The sequence below is a fragment of the Quercus robur genome, chromosome 2 (genome assembly GCF_932294415.1).
Source record: "Quercus robur chromosome 2, dhQueRobu3.1, whole genome shotgun sequence".
Lineage (NCBI taxonomy): Eukaryota > Viridiplantae > Streptophyta > Magnoliopsida > Fagales > Fagaceae > Quercus > Quercus robur.
In genome coordinates this window covers 56,607,448-56,626,791 of record NC_065535.1, presented here as the reverse complement: position 1 = coordinate 56,626,791, position 19,344 = coordinate 56,607,448, and the positions used below count along the sequence as shown (strand labels likewise).

At 34.0% G+C, this 19,344-nt stretch overlaps 1 protein-coding gene across 1 annotated transcript; it reads left to right on the top strand.

The window, feature by feature from the left end:
• Positions 1-4,468: 4,468 nt before the first annotated feature.
• LOC126700964 (transcription factor MYB113-like) lies at positions 4,469-17,217 on the top strand. The gene is made up of 2 exons (XM_050399124.1): positions 4,469-4,581; positions 16,722-17,217. Exons 1-2 carry the CDS (start codon positions 4,469-4,471, stop codon positions 17,215-17,217), a joined length of 609 nt encoding a protein of 202 aa, XP_050255081.1.
• The last annotated feature ends 2,127 nt before the right edge of the window (positions 17,218-19,344 follow it).

Genomic DNA, 19,344 nt, shown 5'->3' with positions numbered 1-19,344 from the left:
AGTATTAGCTTGTTGAATCGTGTTTCAATTGTCTTTGCCATCTTGGATTGTCTTGCCTTTGTGTCACAAGATAAATTCGGTGCACTGAAAGGCTAGTAGCAGTGCAGAGACACGTGTACCATTGAGTTAATTTCGAGGATTAGGATTTGGACAAAGTTTAGTTACAAAATTCATTGTAGCCTAAGGTTACAATCTTACTTAATATCTTTTTATTGGAGGTGAATTTTGACAAATCCATTATTAGATTACATTTTCTTCTTATATCCTCCATGCTTGTTAAATTTCTAGAAAATTAAAAATTAATAGATATGTCATCAATAAATTGTTTAAATTACAAGTTTTTGTAGTTTAAAATTATTCATAAAATATAATCTTATAGATTATGTAGTAAATAATATCTAATTAGTACAAAATTTGACATGTGTATTTAGAACAAAAGAACATGCAATCCAACGGTTAGATTTTTGAAATATATAGTAATGTTAATGATATTGAGTAAGATTATAACCTTAAGCTATAATCAATTTTGTAACTAAATTTTGTGTTAGGACATATGTGATTTAATGTTAGGAACATATATCACTATTTTATGTAATTGGCTAATCCTTTGACAAAATGCACTTTACTTGTAATTGGGTAGATTTAGGATATGTTTAATACTTCAGGGATCAAGGTTTCAAGTTCAAGTCTTAAAACCATGCAAGTCTGTTCAAGAATCAAGTGAGAAAGTGCTGGATTTTAAAACTCGACAGTTAGCATCTATCGAGGTTTAAAAGTTGCTGAAGCCCGTGGCTCGAGAGCTAGCTCAATAGATGGCTATCTATCGAGGTTTATGAAACTCAATTTTTCAGAGCTAATTTTCATCCAATCTGTGAGTATGTGTTTAGGCATTCTTTTCTCACAACCCTAAATATATATAAGGATTGTTTTAAGGGTTGGCACAGTTGATGCAACTAAATGCAAAAGATTTTCACAAGCATATTGTGAATCGGAGATATATGCCCTAGTTCATCTTTCTCTTAAAGAAGCTGCTGTGTTTGTACATCGTAGAGTTTTGTGACCAAGGAGTTTCTTGATCTTCATCGTGTGATGAACTGAAGAATTTTGCAACCAATATCCTTCTTAAGTTGGTGATTAAGTCGCGTATTGGAATCCACGCATCTATTGGTTAGTCACATACTGGAAGTCGTGCATTGAAATGAGAGATTGTCATTACAGAACAAGTCCAATTGAGTACTAGGGTAAGGGTTCAATTGTAGGTTGGTATAAGATATTGAGATTCCTTTACTTGTAACTGCTTGTTTTGATAATAGTGGATTCTTGGGAATGATGACATTAAAATCACTTGGTAGGGTTTTTGCCGTGTAGGTTTTCTCCATTCGTAAACAAATCACTGTGTCATTTTAATTTCCACTGCACTTTAGTTAATTGATGATTTGTTTGTGCTACCACACATTTTGCATGTTAATTTGATTAATTAATAAACTTGACTAATTAATTAATTAATTCATCACAAAGAATTAATACATTCTTGACCTATCATTTTGTCCTTAGGATTTTTATTCTAACTTGCAATTAGATTAATGATGAGTGCTTGAATTGTTGTATAGTGTTTTACATGCGTCCAAGGGGATAATGAGTGCTGTACGCAATGTCTTGCCTTTGGTCATAGTAGTAGCCCGAACATCAACATGCCAACACAATAATGTTGAGTTTGACTAGTGATTATTACTTGTCTAGTTGTCTTACTTGCTGTCTCTGTCATTTTCAAATAGTCTACATTGCATAGAAATAAACATAAGGATATGGTGATTATTACTTGTCACTTTCTATCTCTGTCATTTTCAAATGCCGCATGTTATCTTTAAATTGATACAATAAAAAATATATATATACATTAGAATATAGGGTAATTAGTGTCATATTTTTACTATATATCAATCACAACTGATTACCTCTAACATCTAAGCAAAATGTTAAGAAATTTGTAGTATCATTGAATTTATTAAAAAAAAAAAAAAAAAAAAAACACTTGATGGGAGTTGTGAACGTAGGACATCGATCCACGTCACCTTTTACAGAAACTGGACATATAAATGAGTTGCATCCACCGCCACTTGTGTAAGTTACTTTGCATTATTAGTAAAAGAAGCAGTGGACGATACCCCACATGCTTTTTTGAGCTTTTAGCTGGGGAAAGCATTGAATCTACATGGGCTCTTTCGGTGTGAGAAAAGGTGCATGGACTGAAGAGGAAGATATTCTTCTGAGGCAATGCATTGAAAAGTTCGGAGAAGGAAGGTGGCACCAAGTTCCTTTAAGAGCAGGTAGTAAGAGAGAGAGAGGGAGAGAGATTACCATTTTTTTTTTTTTTTTGGGTTTATCATGTTCTTTCATTTATTTCTCTCTTTTTTCTCAATAATTTAACTGGAAAATAAGTTGCATTTTATGCAGTGCAATATTTTTTGACAAGTGATGACAGTTATATACCTAAAATTATTTTTTGAAAAAAATAATTTTAATTGAAGTGGTACGAAATTTTATAATTCAACTTGTGCAATAATAATTAATTTTTTGATAAAGCAGAAGGATGTATTATAGTTTTTTTTTTTAAATGAAGGTTTGTTATGTTTGCTGCTGCATGCAGGGTTAAATAGATGCCGTAAAAGCTGCAGACTGAGGTGGTTGAACTACCTAAAGCCAAATATAAAGAGAGGCAACTTTGCAGAAGATGAAGTTGATCTACTGCTCAGGCTCCATAAGCTCCTGGGTAACAGGCAAGTCTACCAAATATATATAACTCTCAACTACTCACACAAAACTCAAGCATTTTGTTTTTTCTTGTAAATGTGCATGGACTATTAATTCCAAGCTCTCTCTCTCTCTATAAAAATAAAAAATAAAAAAAGAAAAGAAAAGAAAAACCACATTAAAAAGAAAAAGATATCATAGTGATTATGCGATTGTGAGTGTGATTGTGGTGTCTCTCAGATCCTAAGAGGCTTCTCTATCTCTCTCTTTTTTTTCTTTTTTTCTTTTTTTTTGATGAGAAAATCTTCATTGATACTGAAATTGGAATACAACAAAGGGAGCTAAGTTATACACCAGCCTAGGTACATTCTAGATGGATCAGATGTTGGATCATCGGGGTTACACCCCTTCCACACCTAAGTTGCTCCACTACATTTTGCATAATGAGCAAGTTCATGGGCCACTCTATTGTGCTCCCTTTTCAGATGACAGATTTTCCAACTCCTAAAAGACTTAAGGAGGTCAAGAATTCCCTGGTATAGATGGCCTAGGTTTGATTCACTTGTGTTAAAATCTTGGACCAAAGTGAGGGCATCCGATTCAAAAATGACCTGTGAAAGTACCATTTCTTTAGCTAGCAAAATTCCATTTTCTAAAGCCACAATTTCAGATTCCAAGCTTGGATATTGGCCTTGAAGGACTTTACTGAGGGCTGCCACTAGATTTCCTTTGCTGTCCCTTATCATAACCCCAACACTAGATGGTCGACCATCAATGGATGTAGCCCCGTCCACATTGATTTTGAACGTACCCGATGGTGGAGCCTCCCACCTGGACGCATCATTATTTTTGCTTTGTAAACACACTCCCACGGCTTCCTTAAAATCCCACCTGATAGTATTTGCAGAGCACCAAATTTGGGCAGCTGAGTTGCACACATCTTCGAAGACCTTTTGATTCCTATTATACCAGATTGCCCAAGAGGTTACAAAGAATATTTCCAGGTCTTGATCAGCTCCCTCCTTCAAAATTTTTAGAGCAGCATCTGTAATTTCCAGCGGCTGACTTCCTCTCATGTTCATTGGCCTCCCCTACCATCTATCCCACACTTGTTTTGCTAACTCACATTGAATCAGCGTGTGGGTTGTTGTCTCCATTTCTTGATCACAGATAGGGCACATGGGGCTGACATTTACCCCTCTTCTGCTCAAGTTCAGTCTCGTTGGGAGGCCATTCATGCATGCTCTCCATGCAAATATCCGTATTTTACTTGGAATCTTTAAATGCCATATTTTCTTCCAAATGGGGGTTCTCGGATCGCCAGATGAACTTTCACCGGTCTCTTTGACCTCCACCAAACTACAAGCAATATAATATGCAATCTTTACAGTAAAGTCTCCTCTTCCATTGCCGGTCCAAATGAGTTTGTCCTCGGGTAAGTTGTAACTCAGTGGCATGTTTAGGATCGTATCAGCTTCAAAAGGAAGAAACACAGCCCGAATAAGCCCAACTTTTCACCTCCTAGTTTTGTGGTCTATAAGGGCCGAGACCATTGGAAAGTCATCAAAAGGTCTAGGAGGAGAAATGACTTTGTATGTAGTAGGAGTAGGAAGCCATTTGTCTTCCCAAATGTGAATTAACCGATCATTTCCCACTCTCCATCATGTGTCTTTCCTTATAACTTCCAAAGCTTGAAAAAAGCTACGCCAAGCATATAATGGACTGCAGCCAAGCTTTGAGTTCAGGACGTCCCCATGTGGAAAATACTTTGCTCTATAGATCCGAGCTATTAGAGAATGGGGATTTGAGAGCAATCGCCACCCTTGCTTTGTTAGCATGGCAAGGTTGAAAGTGTGGAGGTTCCTAAATCCCATGCCTTCTTTTAGCTTAGATTTGCAAAGATTCTTCCAACTAATCCATGCCATTTTTTACTCTTATTCTCTTTGTCCCCACCAAAATCTTCTCATCATGCCTTTAATTTCATCACAAAGCCCTTTAGGAAGGAGAAAACAACTCATAGTATATGTTGGAATAGCTTGGGCTACCACCTTTATTAGGATCTCTCTTCCTCTCATAGATAACATTTTTTCTTTCCATCCGGACAATTTTTTTTTCAACTTTCTCCTTTACTTTAGGAAATACCTCTTTTTTGGACTTTCCAATGATGGAAGGCAGCCCAAGGTATTTGTTATGCTTTGAATCTTGCATTGGGCCCATGACTTCCAAGATCTCGGCCTTTAACTCGGGGGAAGTGTTATTGCTAAAGAAGACTGAGGACTTATTAGCATTTATCTTTTGTCCAGACGCTGCTTCATAGAGGTCAAGGGTAACCATAAGGTTTTGACACTCTCGTGTGCTTGCCTTGCAAAAAAGAAGGCTATCATTTGTGAAGAAAAAGTGGTTAACTATGGGACATCCTCTGCAAATAAAGACACCACTAAGCATACTATTTCTTGCTGCATCATTAATGAGGGATGAGAAGCCATATGCACATAGGAGAAACAAATAAGAAGAGAGGGGATCTCCTTGACAAAGACCCCTTGAAGGCACAATGCACCTTTGGGCCACCCCATTAATCAAAACAGAGTAAGTAATAGTTGTAATGCATCTCATCATAAGATTGATCCATTTTTCATTAAAACCCATTCGCTCCATAACTTTCTCAATGAAACCCCACTCAACTCTATCATAAATTTTGCTCATGTCAAGCTTGACCGCCATATAGTAGTCATTTCCCTCTCTTTTATGATCAAGATAGTGCATTAATTCAAATGTGACTAACACATTGTCAATGATTAGCCGCTCATGGAAGAAAGTACTTTAATTTTCAGTAATGATTTGAGGGAGAATGGTTTTGAGACGATTTGCTAAGACTTTAGAGACAAGCTTGTAGACCACATTACTCAGACTTATAGGTCTAAACTCTGTCATCTTAGTAGGGTTTTTGTTTTTGGAACGAGGGCTATGTTAGTTTTGTTTATCTCAGCCATTGACATATTAGAATTTAGCACATTTAAAACCATATAACGAACATCATTACCTACTATGTTCCAATATTTTTGAAAGAAAATAGCAGACATACCATCAGGTCCTGGGTTTTTGTGAGGTGCATCTGCTTGAGTGCCTCCACCACCTCCTCCCTTGTGAATTCCTTCATAAGGCTCTGATTCATTTCACTAGTCACTCTAGTAGGGATTGTGGCTATCACTTCTGCTACACGGCTTGGCTAGGATGTGGTGTACAGCTTCTGAAAATATGGCACAGCTATGTCAGCTATGCCTTCCTTTGTATTACACCAATTGCCTTCCTCATCCTCTAGGCCGAGAATCGTATTCTTCTTTTTCCTCTCCGATGCTTTAGAGTGGAAATACTTCGTGTTTCTGTCTCCAAGCCCAAGCCATTGAACCTTTGCTCATTGTTGCCACATAATCTCCTCACTATCCAAAAGATCATTAATCTCCCTTCTTGGCTTATTGATTTCTCTTCCTATGCTACCATCTGTGTCTCTTGCTACCATATTGTTAAGAGCCTTTTTATTATTATTATCTTGGATCTGCTTTGATATCTTCCCAAAGGTGCCCAAATTCCACCTATTAAGCTTAGTTGCACACTGATTGAGTCTCTCGACCATACCACAAGGGGTATTTTGATTTATATTATTTTTCCAAGCAGCCTCAATTATGTCCCTGCATTCTTTCTTTTTTATCCATGTTGCTTCGAAGTGAAACCAGCTTTATCTAGGATGTCAAGGAGTAAAAGAATCCGAGACTAGAAAAGTAAAGTGATCAGATATGGAGTCCACAATGTGGTGGACTCGAACCTCCTTGTATTTTTCAATCCAATTTTGCGTTGCCAAAGCCCTATCTAGTCTTAGATAAATTCTGTCATCCCCTTCCTGCATATTACACCATGTGAAGTCTAGCCCAGTGTATCCTAAATCCTTGAAATTACAAAAGTCTACTACTGACCTGAACCCTTCCATTTGCCTTTGGGATCTTTGTACTCCTCCCCATTTTTCATTTACTGACAAAATCTCATTAAAATCTCCAAAACAAATCCATGGCAGTTGGAATCTTCTGTTCAGCCTTTTTAACTATTCCCAATACTCTTTTCTTCTATGCATTTCAAGGTGCCCATAAAACCCGGTTATTCTCCACTTGAAATTAGAAGCCTTGTTAGTAACTATTGCATCAAAGAAGTTTCCCGCATATCCCATGATTTCTAACTTAATCTCTTTCTTCCAAAGCATTGTCAAACCTCCACAATTTTCAGCTTTTGGAACAATCAAACCAAAAACAAAACCAGCTTTCTCCTTCTCTCTTTTCATGGCAATCATCTTCAATTTAGTCTCCATTAAAAAGACTATGTTGGGATCCTAGCGCTGCACCATTTCTCGCAGTGCCTTAACTGACCGGGGGTTCCTAAGCTCTCGGCAGTTCCAACTTAAAGCCCTCATTGCTCCCAGCGATGCTACGTTGCAGCCACCGCCAATAAATCACTAAGCTGGCCACCAACACAATGGAGCATGCCACATACACGTTTATTTGGCTTCTCATGTTGATCTTCAGACTCTTCTAACTCTATTCCCCTTTTCATGCCAACTAAAGGAAGTTGGGCTGATATTACTAATTCCTGGGCTTTACTTTTTGCTCTTGCCACTTGTTTCCACCTCCCCTTACCTTGGGCTTTCTTTCCTTTTTCTGTCTCCAGCATGGGCAAGTTTCCTAACTCATTTTCCTTGGGCTCAAATTCACTCTTAATAGGGCTGTTAGCTTTCTTTCTTTTTTCCTTGGGTTTCCTCATTCAGCCCAGTTTTGACAAAGCCTCCTCATTCATTTTGAACAAATTCCTGACTAAGTTTGATTTAGCTCCCTCTTGCCCCTCACGTGCTTCCCTCCCTTGCCTTGATTCCTATACATCTTTTTCTTTTCTGTCCCATCCAACTTGATTTTTCACCAACGAATTATCTTATATTTCCATGTCTTCAACCCTGAGGGTCTGACATCTCATTGGTGTTTCGAAATGCTCACTTCCGGCCTAGGCATCAACTCCGCCCCTCTCCACCACTGCTTGAACCATTCCTCTACTATTTTCCTCTTCACCGGCTCCCTCGCTTCTACTGATGGGTGGTTCTTTTCTGTCCAGCCCCCCTTTGCTTGCTCCTCCCGCCCTCATCCAATCCCTATATGGGGGATTACCATTTTTCCTCTCTCTTCATATGGCAATGTTTGATATCATGCCCCATTATACCACAGTCAAAGCAGAAAGTGGGTAGTCGTTCATACTTGAACGTACCCACACCCTTTCCCGTTCTGTATTCGCAACATGCCCCCCCTCTTCTCAACGGTTTTTCAATAGGGATATCCAACTTAACTTGCATAAATTGGGCTTGATCTTCTTGCCAAGACCGCTTGTCCACTTCAATGAAATGGCCAAGTTTGTTTCCAATCCCCTTCCCCACCTCATCTGTCATATTCTCAAAAGGCAGTCCCCAAATCTGAACCTAGAAAGGGGAGTGTGAAGCTAATATTGGCTAGCATTAAACCCTTTCTCCATCAGCAAAGAAGCAGGAGATTATTGTCAAAATTCTAGGGCCCACTTTTTTCTACCCATTCCATTTGATATCGTGAACTAAACTTGAACTGAAGGGTGTTATTCCCCACTTCTATGATTCGAAGGTCCATCGTCCACATTGATCTTAAAGTACTTTTGAGGGCTCGCAGGTTTTGTTTTCGATCTGATAATGGACGCCCAAAAAGACTTAATGAGCTTTCTTCAACAACCTTTGGTATACGTACTAGCACTTGATATTAAAATATCTTCTTCCTCTTCCTTTGTGAGTTGTAAACTCTGAAGGCTTTCAATGATGTTTTGTTCCATGGTCTATGTGGTTTCTTGTGGATACTCCTAAGTAGGAAGAGTAATCCAAGGGAGAGCTCCTATTCTATTTTAGAGGGGAGAGAGGTCTCGTACCATACCGAGAGAGAGTACTCCTACAAAGGGAGAGTTGTTAGTGACTTTAGAATTACTTTCAGCAAAACTGTTCAATCTATCTCTATCTCTCTTTGTACGTCGCTAAAATTTATAGTTGACGTCGGAAAGAGAAGGAAAATAATAATAATAAGAATTGAAGAAGAAGAAGAAGTGAATATTTGATTTCTAAGACAAAGAGACATAATAATTAAGAGAATTTCTAATACAAAATTATATGTGAAGAAAAAGAAACCAGCTTGGCAAGAGAAGACCTTGATTGCTGATCTGGAGATTTTGTATCAAAATGGACTGTTTTGTAATCTGTTAGTTGTCCCCTATGTTGTTCTTGATTCAGTATATATTGCTGCAAATTTGGCAACCAGAATGCCAATTCACCAAAGCTGGGTTGACCCAGCTATTTTGTATCCTTGATAAACTCTGTATCTCCCTTTCCTTGGTATCAAAAAAAAAAGTTCAAATATTTTATTAAAAACTATTCACCCTAAGAATTTTCTGCCTAAAGTTTTCAGCATAATACCATGCCTTACAAAGAGTGAGATGACAGATCTTAAGTTTTGATATTTGGATTCTGAGGTGTGTTGATCGAACTTAAAAAGCAAGGAATACATCAAGCATATATATATATATATATATATATATATGAGTTGGGTTCAAGTTATACTTGATATAATTCTAAGCAATGTTACACCACTCAATAACTTGTTATTGAATTAATATTTTGAAAATCCAATCGTTTAATTACATGTTCTATATGTTCTTAACATGCATGCCAATTTTCATATCAATCGGATGCTATTTATCATTAGATCCATAAACTCATATTTTATGCATTATTTTAAACTACAAAAATTTGAATTTTAACAATTGATTGATGACATGGATATTAATTTTTTATCACCTTGAAATTTTGCAAGCATAAAGAATATACAAAGATAACATAATCTAATGGTAGATTTGTCAATATTCGCATCTAATTAAAAAAATATTGAGTGGTATAACATTGCTTAGAGTTACACCAAGAGTAACTTGAACCTAACCCTATATATATATATATATATATATATATATATATATATATATATATAGCCGGCACTGATAACGTTGTTTACATTTATAAATCACAATAATTTTCCAAATAATGTTGTTCTAATCACAACGTACCAATTTAATAAATTATAAAAAATAATTGTGCCTGTAATTAATATATATATTACAGGCAAAATTTTTTTGATATAGGGAATATGGTTTTGAAAGGAAAAACTTGACAATAAAAACCCTATGGATGGTTTGTAACTCACCACCATATTGAAGAATTCACTAAAATAAATGGAAGTTTTACAATACAAGAATATATATGTATATGTATATATATATATAGATATATATATATATATATATAGATATATATATATATATATAGATATATATATATATATATATAGATATATATATATATATATATATATATATATATATATATATAGATATATATTTGATCTTAGTAATGCTACCTATAGTAAAAACTTACTCAAGTGACCACACACAACTCTAACACAGTTAGACTCTTTTACCTTGTAAATCTTTTTGATACACAGATGCCTAATCTATGTCTAAGACTACAACAACAACTTCAATGAAGTAGGTCTTATGTGTTGTAGCCTCACTTGGAACACCTCAAGATTTTCAATTTGGTGCTAGAGATGATGTTTCGTACTGAATCATTGACGCAACAGTCAAAAAAATTAATTTCTCTTGTGTTTCTGAATTCACATGTTCAATAGGTAGAGACTAGGGTTTCTTTATGAATACCTTAGTGACGCAGGACAACCACAACAAAACTGAAACAACAATAAAATAAAGAGATATGACCTAGAAGTTAGCACCTAGGCCTGGCTTGGATTCCACACCAAGCGGAGAAACCACTAGGAGTCAGCACTTAGGATAGACCTGGAGTCAGCACTAGACCAAAAGAGACCAAATGGCCATTTTTTTCATTCATCAAAATATCAACCATCCCTCAAGGAATACAATAGGTTGCTTATAAAGGATTGCTAAACCCTAATTCTAATTTGCTAGGAAACCCTAATTGTCTTATTACAAAAATAACTTTACTTCTAAATTAAAATACTAATAGCCTAATAACTAATAGGACCTAAAACATAAAAATACAACTGGCTTGCAAACATAAATAATAATCTTCTTGTGTCTCCTGCATCACTTAGGATTTCTACCTTTATAATCTTATAGAAATTCGTGTTTAATGGGTCTTTATATAAACTTTTTCTTAGGGTTAGAAAAACTTGTTGGGTTATAGATTGACCACAAGTAATAGCCAATTACCCAAGTTGATTAATTAAGTCAAATTACATGCAAATATAATTAAGGCACAATTAAATCACTAAACTAAATTAAGTGCAGTGGAAAATAAGTTTGACACGGTAATTAAGACCAAAATTAGACTAGTTATTATTACAGACTTTTCCTTTGCACAACTCTCTTATCTATGATTAAGACTGATGGTGTCACAAATCATCCAAGTCCATAACTCGTCCATATGTCTCCTCCAACAAAAGAAGCTACGATAGGCGAAGAGAAAGTTCCAAGCGTTCTGGCGAACCTCGTCCATGTATAGACGAGGAATACCTCATGGAATCTACACCATTTACGCAGGGCAAGCCTTCCAAGATGGTCTCGTCCATCTTTCACTAAAGATGGACGAGTTCACCGGCCCGTCCAACCTAGGTAACTTCCACAGCGGTTATGGAAGCTACCCCCAACTCTCCGGACTCCTCGACATTGGGAACAGTTACTAAACAGATAACCATTCCACACACACTATATAAGGCTTCTTCGATGAAGGGTAAGGGGATTCAGACAATTTCATTTTGAGAGAATACTTATTCCTTACAGAGAGTTCAAAAGTAACTAACTTCATCATCGGAGGATTTTTGGCCGGTCACCACCGGTCCCCTCTGATTCAGTGTTCTTTGTATTACAAGAGATAGCCCAAAGATCATCGCTCGAGTCTTGTCAACCCACTGATATCCAAGGAATCATCAAAGACCAAATAAACCCTTTTGATTTTTGTAGCTTTGCAAAGTTCTTAAATCCACACTTTGATGAATTGGTAGCAACTTGGTACAAAACCCTATGCGCACAAACATCACAACAACTCTTGTTATGCGTGTGTCTCTCTTCTCTATGATGACGGCTATAAAATATATATTTTATATGCTCTGAAACCCTAGTGCATGAATCCCTAGAAGGACCAAGTCATCATGGGTTGAAAACAAAATTTATTATTAGTTTTCACGAAGCACGATAAATCGAGAAGTGTCAAACCAAGTATCAAGATTCATTCATTATCTATATGTTGAGAGGTATTGAGCCAGGTATCGGGACCTGCAGTTCAACTTTTCTTGAGCAATCATGTGTCTTCAATAATACCACTTGTTAGTTAATAGATGTATTTCTTGAACACACTAGAAACTATGACTTAATTATATATAAAGTGTGTTTTGATCTCGGATATGCTAATACATAAAAATATAACCCTTACAAAACTAATTTCTACAACCAACTTAAATCTATATATAAAAAGAGCCAATGGCTCTATCTATAGTCATTTTTTGGTTCAGTCAAGTTTTGGACACTAGCTAATAAAAATACACCATTTTAGTATTTTCAAAGAAAGCTTTAGCTTTGTCAAATGTCAATGGGAACGCACCACTTCAATTTGGTGAGCTAACTTATTTCTTTATATTTTTTTATTAGTACACCAACTTTTTTGTTTTGAGACGCAATTAGTACACCAGCTTGTATGTGCTACACGTTTTTGTTTTATATAAATATATATATATATATATATATATATATATATATTAAATTGTCAAAATATTTTCACAATTGTTGTTAATTCCTTATATGTCAAAGTAAAATAATAAAATATCATACTGGAACTAACTACAACTAAAAATAAAGGTATTGTGAAAAAAAGGGCTACGTCCACAACATTTTTCATAACAAATTTTAGTGATTGTTATTCTAATTTAAACCTACCAATGAAATTATTTTTTTGTCCACCAATAACAACCCGTAATAACCTACTACTTATGATTTATGATGAAAATGTTGTGAATATAATATTTCTCTTGTGAAATGTTAAGACATTTTATTGTTGTCACAATATTTTCACAACTATTGAAGTGTCAAATTTTTTACAATTCAAACTAAAATATAACAAAGTTATAAAGGTATTATGAAAATGTTGTGTCATTCTTTGTGTTTCTAGAATTGTTTTTTTATTAGTCAATTTTTGTTGAGTCAAAATTCACTATTTGACGTACAGTTTTCATGGGTTGAATTTTTGTACTTTTTTTGTGTATATATATATATATATATATATATATATATATTTATGCACCATTTTAAGTAAAAACACATAGTTTACACACACACACACCAAAAATCAAAAAAAAAAAAATCAAAAAAAAAAAAAAAAAAGAAAAACAAAAACAAAAACAAAAACAAAAACTTAGGATTAAAACACTTTTCATTCTTTATATCTGGGATAGTTCACAATTCCTCCTTAAAATTTAAAATCAAGCAATTTCCCCTTTAATATTTTGGAAAAAAGTAAATATATCATATTGTTATTCTCTCAATTAAAACCTAATGAAAGTTTATGATTCTTAAAATATTCCATTGTGTAATGTCTAAAAAATACTCCCACTAAATTTTAACATCCCAAAAATTTTCTTCACATGTTTTGAGTTTTAGATGGCAGTAATGCTTAGAAAGTTGGAATGGTAATATAAGATGTTTTATTTGTTACTTAGAGAACATTGATTTTTCTATTCGATGACACATGCCTTTTGTTATCTTTTTTTCTTTTCTTTTCTTTTCTTGCCTAAAACGGGTGTTCATTAAAAACTAATTAACCTAAAGATTGCACTTAGACTCATGTAGAATGATAAAGAAGAAAGTATGAATGACAAAATTTTGATTGTGTATGGTTGAGGGTATTTGATGAAGAATTTTGATTGTCGCATATGGAATCATACATTGCGAAAATTTAAATATTATGACAAAGTTTTAGCAAAACTTAGTTGCTTATTGTTGGAAGATGATGATACTCACTATCATTGTTAAAAGTTTTTAATGAATGGATATTGCCAATAGCAAATAGGTATTAAAATTCTTATAGGAATACGATTAACTTTGTATGACATACATTTTTTATTTATATAATTTCATACTTTTTCAAATAAAAATTCAATCTTAATTTTCTCACCCACCACACTAGTAAAATGAAAAGTCCTTCAATAAAATCTGAATTTGCGATTCTCCATTGGTCAAGAGGTATTAAGGCTGGTGTCAAACTTTTTTCAAACTTACTCAGTGGCAGTTTTAGGAATTTTTTTTAGGATGATCATTAAGAAATTTAAATTATATAAAATCTAATAAAGCGATAACTTGAATATTTGCTACAATTGCGAGTCGAGTCGCTAAGGAGAGCAAAATTGTTGCAACTACAAAGCCAAAAAGAATATAATTATCATCATCATCAAGGAGAACTAACAACTACAATATTTTTCTTGGTACCATTTTTTAGGGAAAAATAAAATTAGAAATTATTTTTATTGAATAGGTTGAACGAGCTACAAATTTGAATATTTGGCGACTTTTTTCTTTTTATTTTGTAATAGGTTTTTTGCTGAATAATTTGATCACTTGTTGTTGTTTGGTCTTGTCTTGTTTTTGTTTGGTTTAGATTTGTTGTTATTTGGGCTAATATTTATTGTTGTTATTTAAACTTTTTCTTTTTAATTTTATAAAAGGGATTAAGGATTATGTTTGGGAGGCAGAATTAATTTTAGAGTAATGCTACGTTCACAACATTTTTATAATAAATCTTATGAAAAAAGATGTTGTTAATGAGTAAAAAAATAATATCATTATTGGGCCCAAATTAGAATTAATAGCAACTTGCAATTGAGTTGTCCATATATAATCGGGCTTACAATCGAGGCAGCACATTCTTGAAAATTCTTCGTCCCTTCTAGGTATTGTTCAATTACAACTTCTAAAACACCAAAGACTTACAACTCAATACACATTTAACACGTTTGGATACAGTTTACAACATATAAAAATTGTCCCTAACACTAAATAATTTAAAGTTAACTGTTAAATATTATTATATTATTATTATTTCTTTTCACTTTGTAACATGGAGTTTATAAATTAAATTTATTTCCTTGAATGACGACCCATGCATTTTACGCCTTTTTTTTTTTTTGAGAGAATTTCAACCTATAACGTCCACTCCTAATAATAACTCTTTATTATTAGACTAAGACACCAATCAGTTTTTGGTATAGACGAGGATTGAACCCCAGATCTCTTATACAACCATCAAAGACTTTACCAGTTAAGCTAATTGAAACCCACCATTTTACTCCATTTGATGCATGTCATGTGTAGTGAATAACTTCACCAATTTTATTTTTTTTCAATGTTCTCCAAATATGTTTACCTTTATACATCACCACTTGTATCAACTTTTAATAACCCTAATTCAAAACAGATGTATTATTTAGTTTCCATGTCAAATGGGTTTACCAAAAAAAAAAAAAAAAAAAGGTAATAGCTCAATAGTAATAATATCTTTTATCGTGTTTCATAGTACTAATATCTTTTATCGTGTTTCATGTTTATAGTTCCAACTTCATCTCCTATTTCTTCATGATTTATCTATCTATAAAAAATAAAAATAAAAAGAGTGATTGTCATGATATATATATATATATATATATATATATATATCCATTTTAAAGATAGATTAGTTAATGATATGTTACATATGCTATGACTTCTACTATGATTTTTTTTTTTTTTTTAATCTATACCAGTGGTAGTTCAAGTAAATCAATTATGAAATGTACTAAAATCGAACGTCCATGATCTTCCTAGTATTTAGATCATATTATATGATAGATTGCTATGAATATTCAATAGATACATTATTTTACTATCAAGATATATATTAACTGGAAAAAAAAATATTAGGCTATTACTATTCCTATATAATTGTTTTTTTTATAATACTAGCTATATATAGAGAGAGAGAGAGATGAATTTATTCTAACATATAGTTTATAATAGTATGAGGCAACTATATGGAGCTTTCCGTTGTGGACGTAGGCTGAATCCCTACTACTTCTCTTGTTTTCATTCTCCAACCACTGTTCAGAGCTTTCCATTCCTCTCATTTAGCTTTATTGTCTCCATCCTCCAACCAATGTTTGGGGCTAACCAATGCTAGCGTGATCATACGTAGCTCCAAATTCACAAATTCTTTGACTAGTGAACTGCATTGAATATAAATCTATTGCTCACAACTTCAAATACCCATATTATGATTTGATCTTCAGTAACTTAGTTGTAATCTAATTGCAGCAATTTCTCCTTGATCATCAGATATTCAGAAACTTGAACTTGGATCTTTGGGTTGATGCTTTAAGAGAACTCCATACAAACAAACCCTAGATGCAAAAGCACATCTCTCTAAAGTATGTAATCACATCCTATAGGGTTGCACAAAACCCTAAAAGCTTGAACGATGGGCTGGGCCTGAAAAATGAATTCTATCACAATTCTCTATAGGTCAAAAATCTATCTTGATGTGTCAAGATTAGTAATTCTTGAAACGTTGAGTAGGGATCAAGATGGAGTTGAGATTTCTAAATAGTTAATTCTCCTTGGACTTGAACTTATAACTTGCATTGGACTCGAAATTGATTTCAAACACACTCAAGACACACTGAAAATCTTATAAAATGTTACATTTCATCGTAGTTTGCCAACCTAGTCCTATGGACCCAACAGTTTTTGCATGCTAATATGGCCTTCTTTAGTAAACAGATTAATTAATAAATTATTTGAACACATTTATATATTCTCTATTCGTGTAGGTGGTCACTTATTGCTGGTCGACTTCCAGGTAGAACAGCTAATGATGTGAAGAATTATTGGAATACACACCTGCGCCGCAAGAAGGTAATTTCCCGTACAAACGATGCGGAAGAAAAGGCACAAGATATAGTGAAAGTGAATGTAATAAAACCACAACCCAGAACCTTGTCAAAAAATTTAACATTGGCAGGTGGGAAACCTATAATTGCAGAAAGGTTACAACTGAACGAAAATGTTAAAAATGTATCTCCAACATTAAAGCCCTCAGAGAACAAAATAAATTGGTGGGAAAACTTGTTAAAGGGCGAGAAAGGTGATGAGAGACTACCAGTCTCCCTAAGTTGTGGTTTAGAGTCGGAGCCCAAGCCAAACCTTTGGGCTGAGAAAATAATACCAGAGGTAATAGTGGGGGACGCTTGTGACGATGATGGCATAAACTTTTGGGGTGACTCCAGTTTTGACATAGACCTGTGGGACTTTCTCAATGCAGGATAGGAAAATAGTGATCTAATGCTCTTTAGTTTGCTTTATTATTAGTATTATTAACAACCAAGTAATGGGATTTGTGATGATTTATGGAAAAAGAGATTAAGTTACTTCTACCGTTAAGATATAAAGCATTGTGGTGTAACGTAACAAAATGTATTCAAAGTGAGTGGTTCCATACAACAAATATGTAAAGTAAACATATTTTAACCTTTACCCCAATTTTTAAAATGGTGTCTAACCTTTGAAATGATTCATTTTAGTCTTTATACTTATTTGTGTCAAAAAGACCCCACCCTTAAATTTTTTTTTTTTTTTTCTATGATTTTGAGTTGAGATTGTTTAGCAAAATCCTAGGGATTTTGATAGTAGGAAAGAAGGGAAGAAATTGGTTATTTAAATACTTTGTTAGCTTCTTTTATGTTAGTTGGAGATAGAGAAAATTAAAGCGATAGTTATTTCCAGTAACCTTTTTGACACAAACTTCAAAGTATAGAGACTAAAATGAAACATTTCAAAAGATAAGGACCATTTTGAAACATAGGGTAAAGATTAAGAATTTAATTTGTCACTAAAAGTAGTCATTGGCTACCTTTTCTTAGCCATTTTAAACTCTTTGGATGCTCACTTAAGTGAGGGCTACAAGCTAGAGTTAGCCAATGAGTCAACTATGTTTTAAAGTCAAAAAGAATTTGTTCAGGAGATTCAACCATAGACAACACGAGCATAAAACCTTTTTTGTGATGAAAATGATACTAAACTTCTTCCATGGGCCTAAGATGCTGTCAGTGTCCCTAGCCCACTTTTTAACACATACGGATGGGCTCATGCAAAATATCCAAGAGAAACTGACTCATACCCTCCAAACCACAATCCCTCAATTTCTCCAATGGGAAACTCGGGCTTGGGCATTGCAAAAAGGAAAATAATAATAATAATAATACATGGATTGGACTCACAAGGATGTCAGACTCAATTGAATTAGGATTATAGAAAAACTATGAGAAAACAACCATCAATAAGCTAAGAAAAATTATCACGATGTTTTTAATCATTTAGAATTATAGATGGGGGATCTACAATGATTTTGACCAGCTCTAAGCATGAATAGGCTTGGATTTCCTTATATATGATGCTCCAACATGGGCCAAACCAAGCTGCCTTGGCAATGGGGCAATGGAGAAAACAAGTGGATGCTAGTCTCATCTTCTTGCTGACTTTAATGGGCATTTTAAATTTTGACATTCTAATTCTGTTAGGCAAGACATTGTTTGTGATTCTCCAAATTAATTGAGTCTCCAAAGCAATATTTTAAACTGATCATGAATTCTAAGATTCCAACAAAGATTCTTCCCAAGTTTCAACGTTGAATCAGTTGGATTGGCTACCCAATATGTTGACGAAAATAATTTCCCCAAGCCAAGCCAATGTTTAGTTCTTTGAGCAATGGGAATGACTACGACAATTAGATTCAGAAATCATCAGCTCATTTGCTCAACACCTCTGGATCAAGTGACAATTAATGATGGCAAAACTCATTTTTCAAGTGAAAATGGTCTTAATCTATTTTTTCTAGCATATACTTGTGAATACCTCATTTTAGAAAATGCAATTAAAAATTTGTGGTTTGCCAAAGTTTAGGGCCTATTTGGTATGTGATTTCAAACAACAGTTTTCAATGTTTAAACACTAAAAATTATGGTTCTAAAAATTATAAAAACAAAACAAAACGCATTTGGTAAGAGTATTTTTTTTAGAAGTTTTGAGTTACGTTGCTTATTTTAGGGTGTTTAAATACTAAATTTAGAAAACTTCTCTTACCAGTTTTCATATTTCAAACAACGTTGCTCAATAACACTTTTGTAAATATTTTAAAAAACATAGAGGCCGCTTAATTAAACAACACATAAAGCTTCCTTTTTCAATTCCAACTAGAGAGGCCATTTATCAGCTTTAATTAAAATTTTAAAAAAAAATTAAAAAAAACACACACATACCAAACATATAATTATGTTTTTTTATACATTAAAACATGTTATTTGAAACATAGTACCAAACACATTTTTTGCTTTATGATTACTATAAACGTGTTTTCACAACATTTTTTAAACCACAATTTTCACTACGATATTAAAA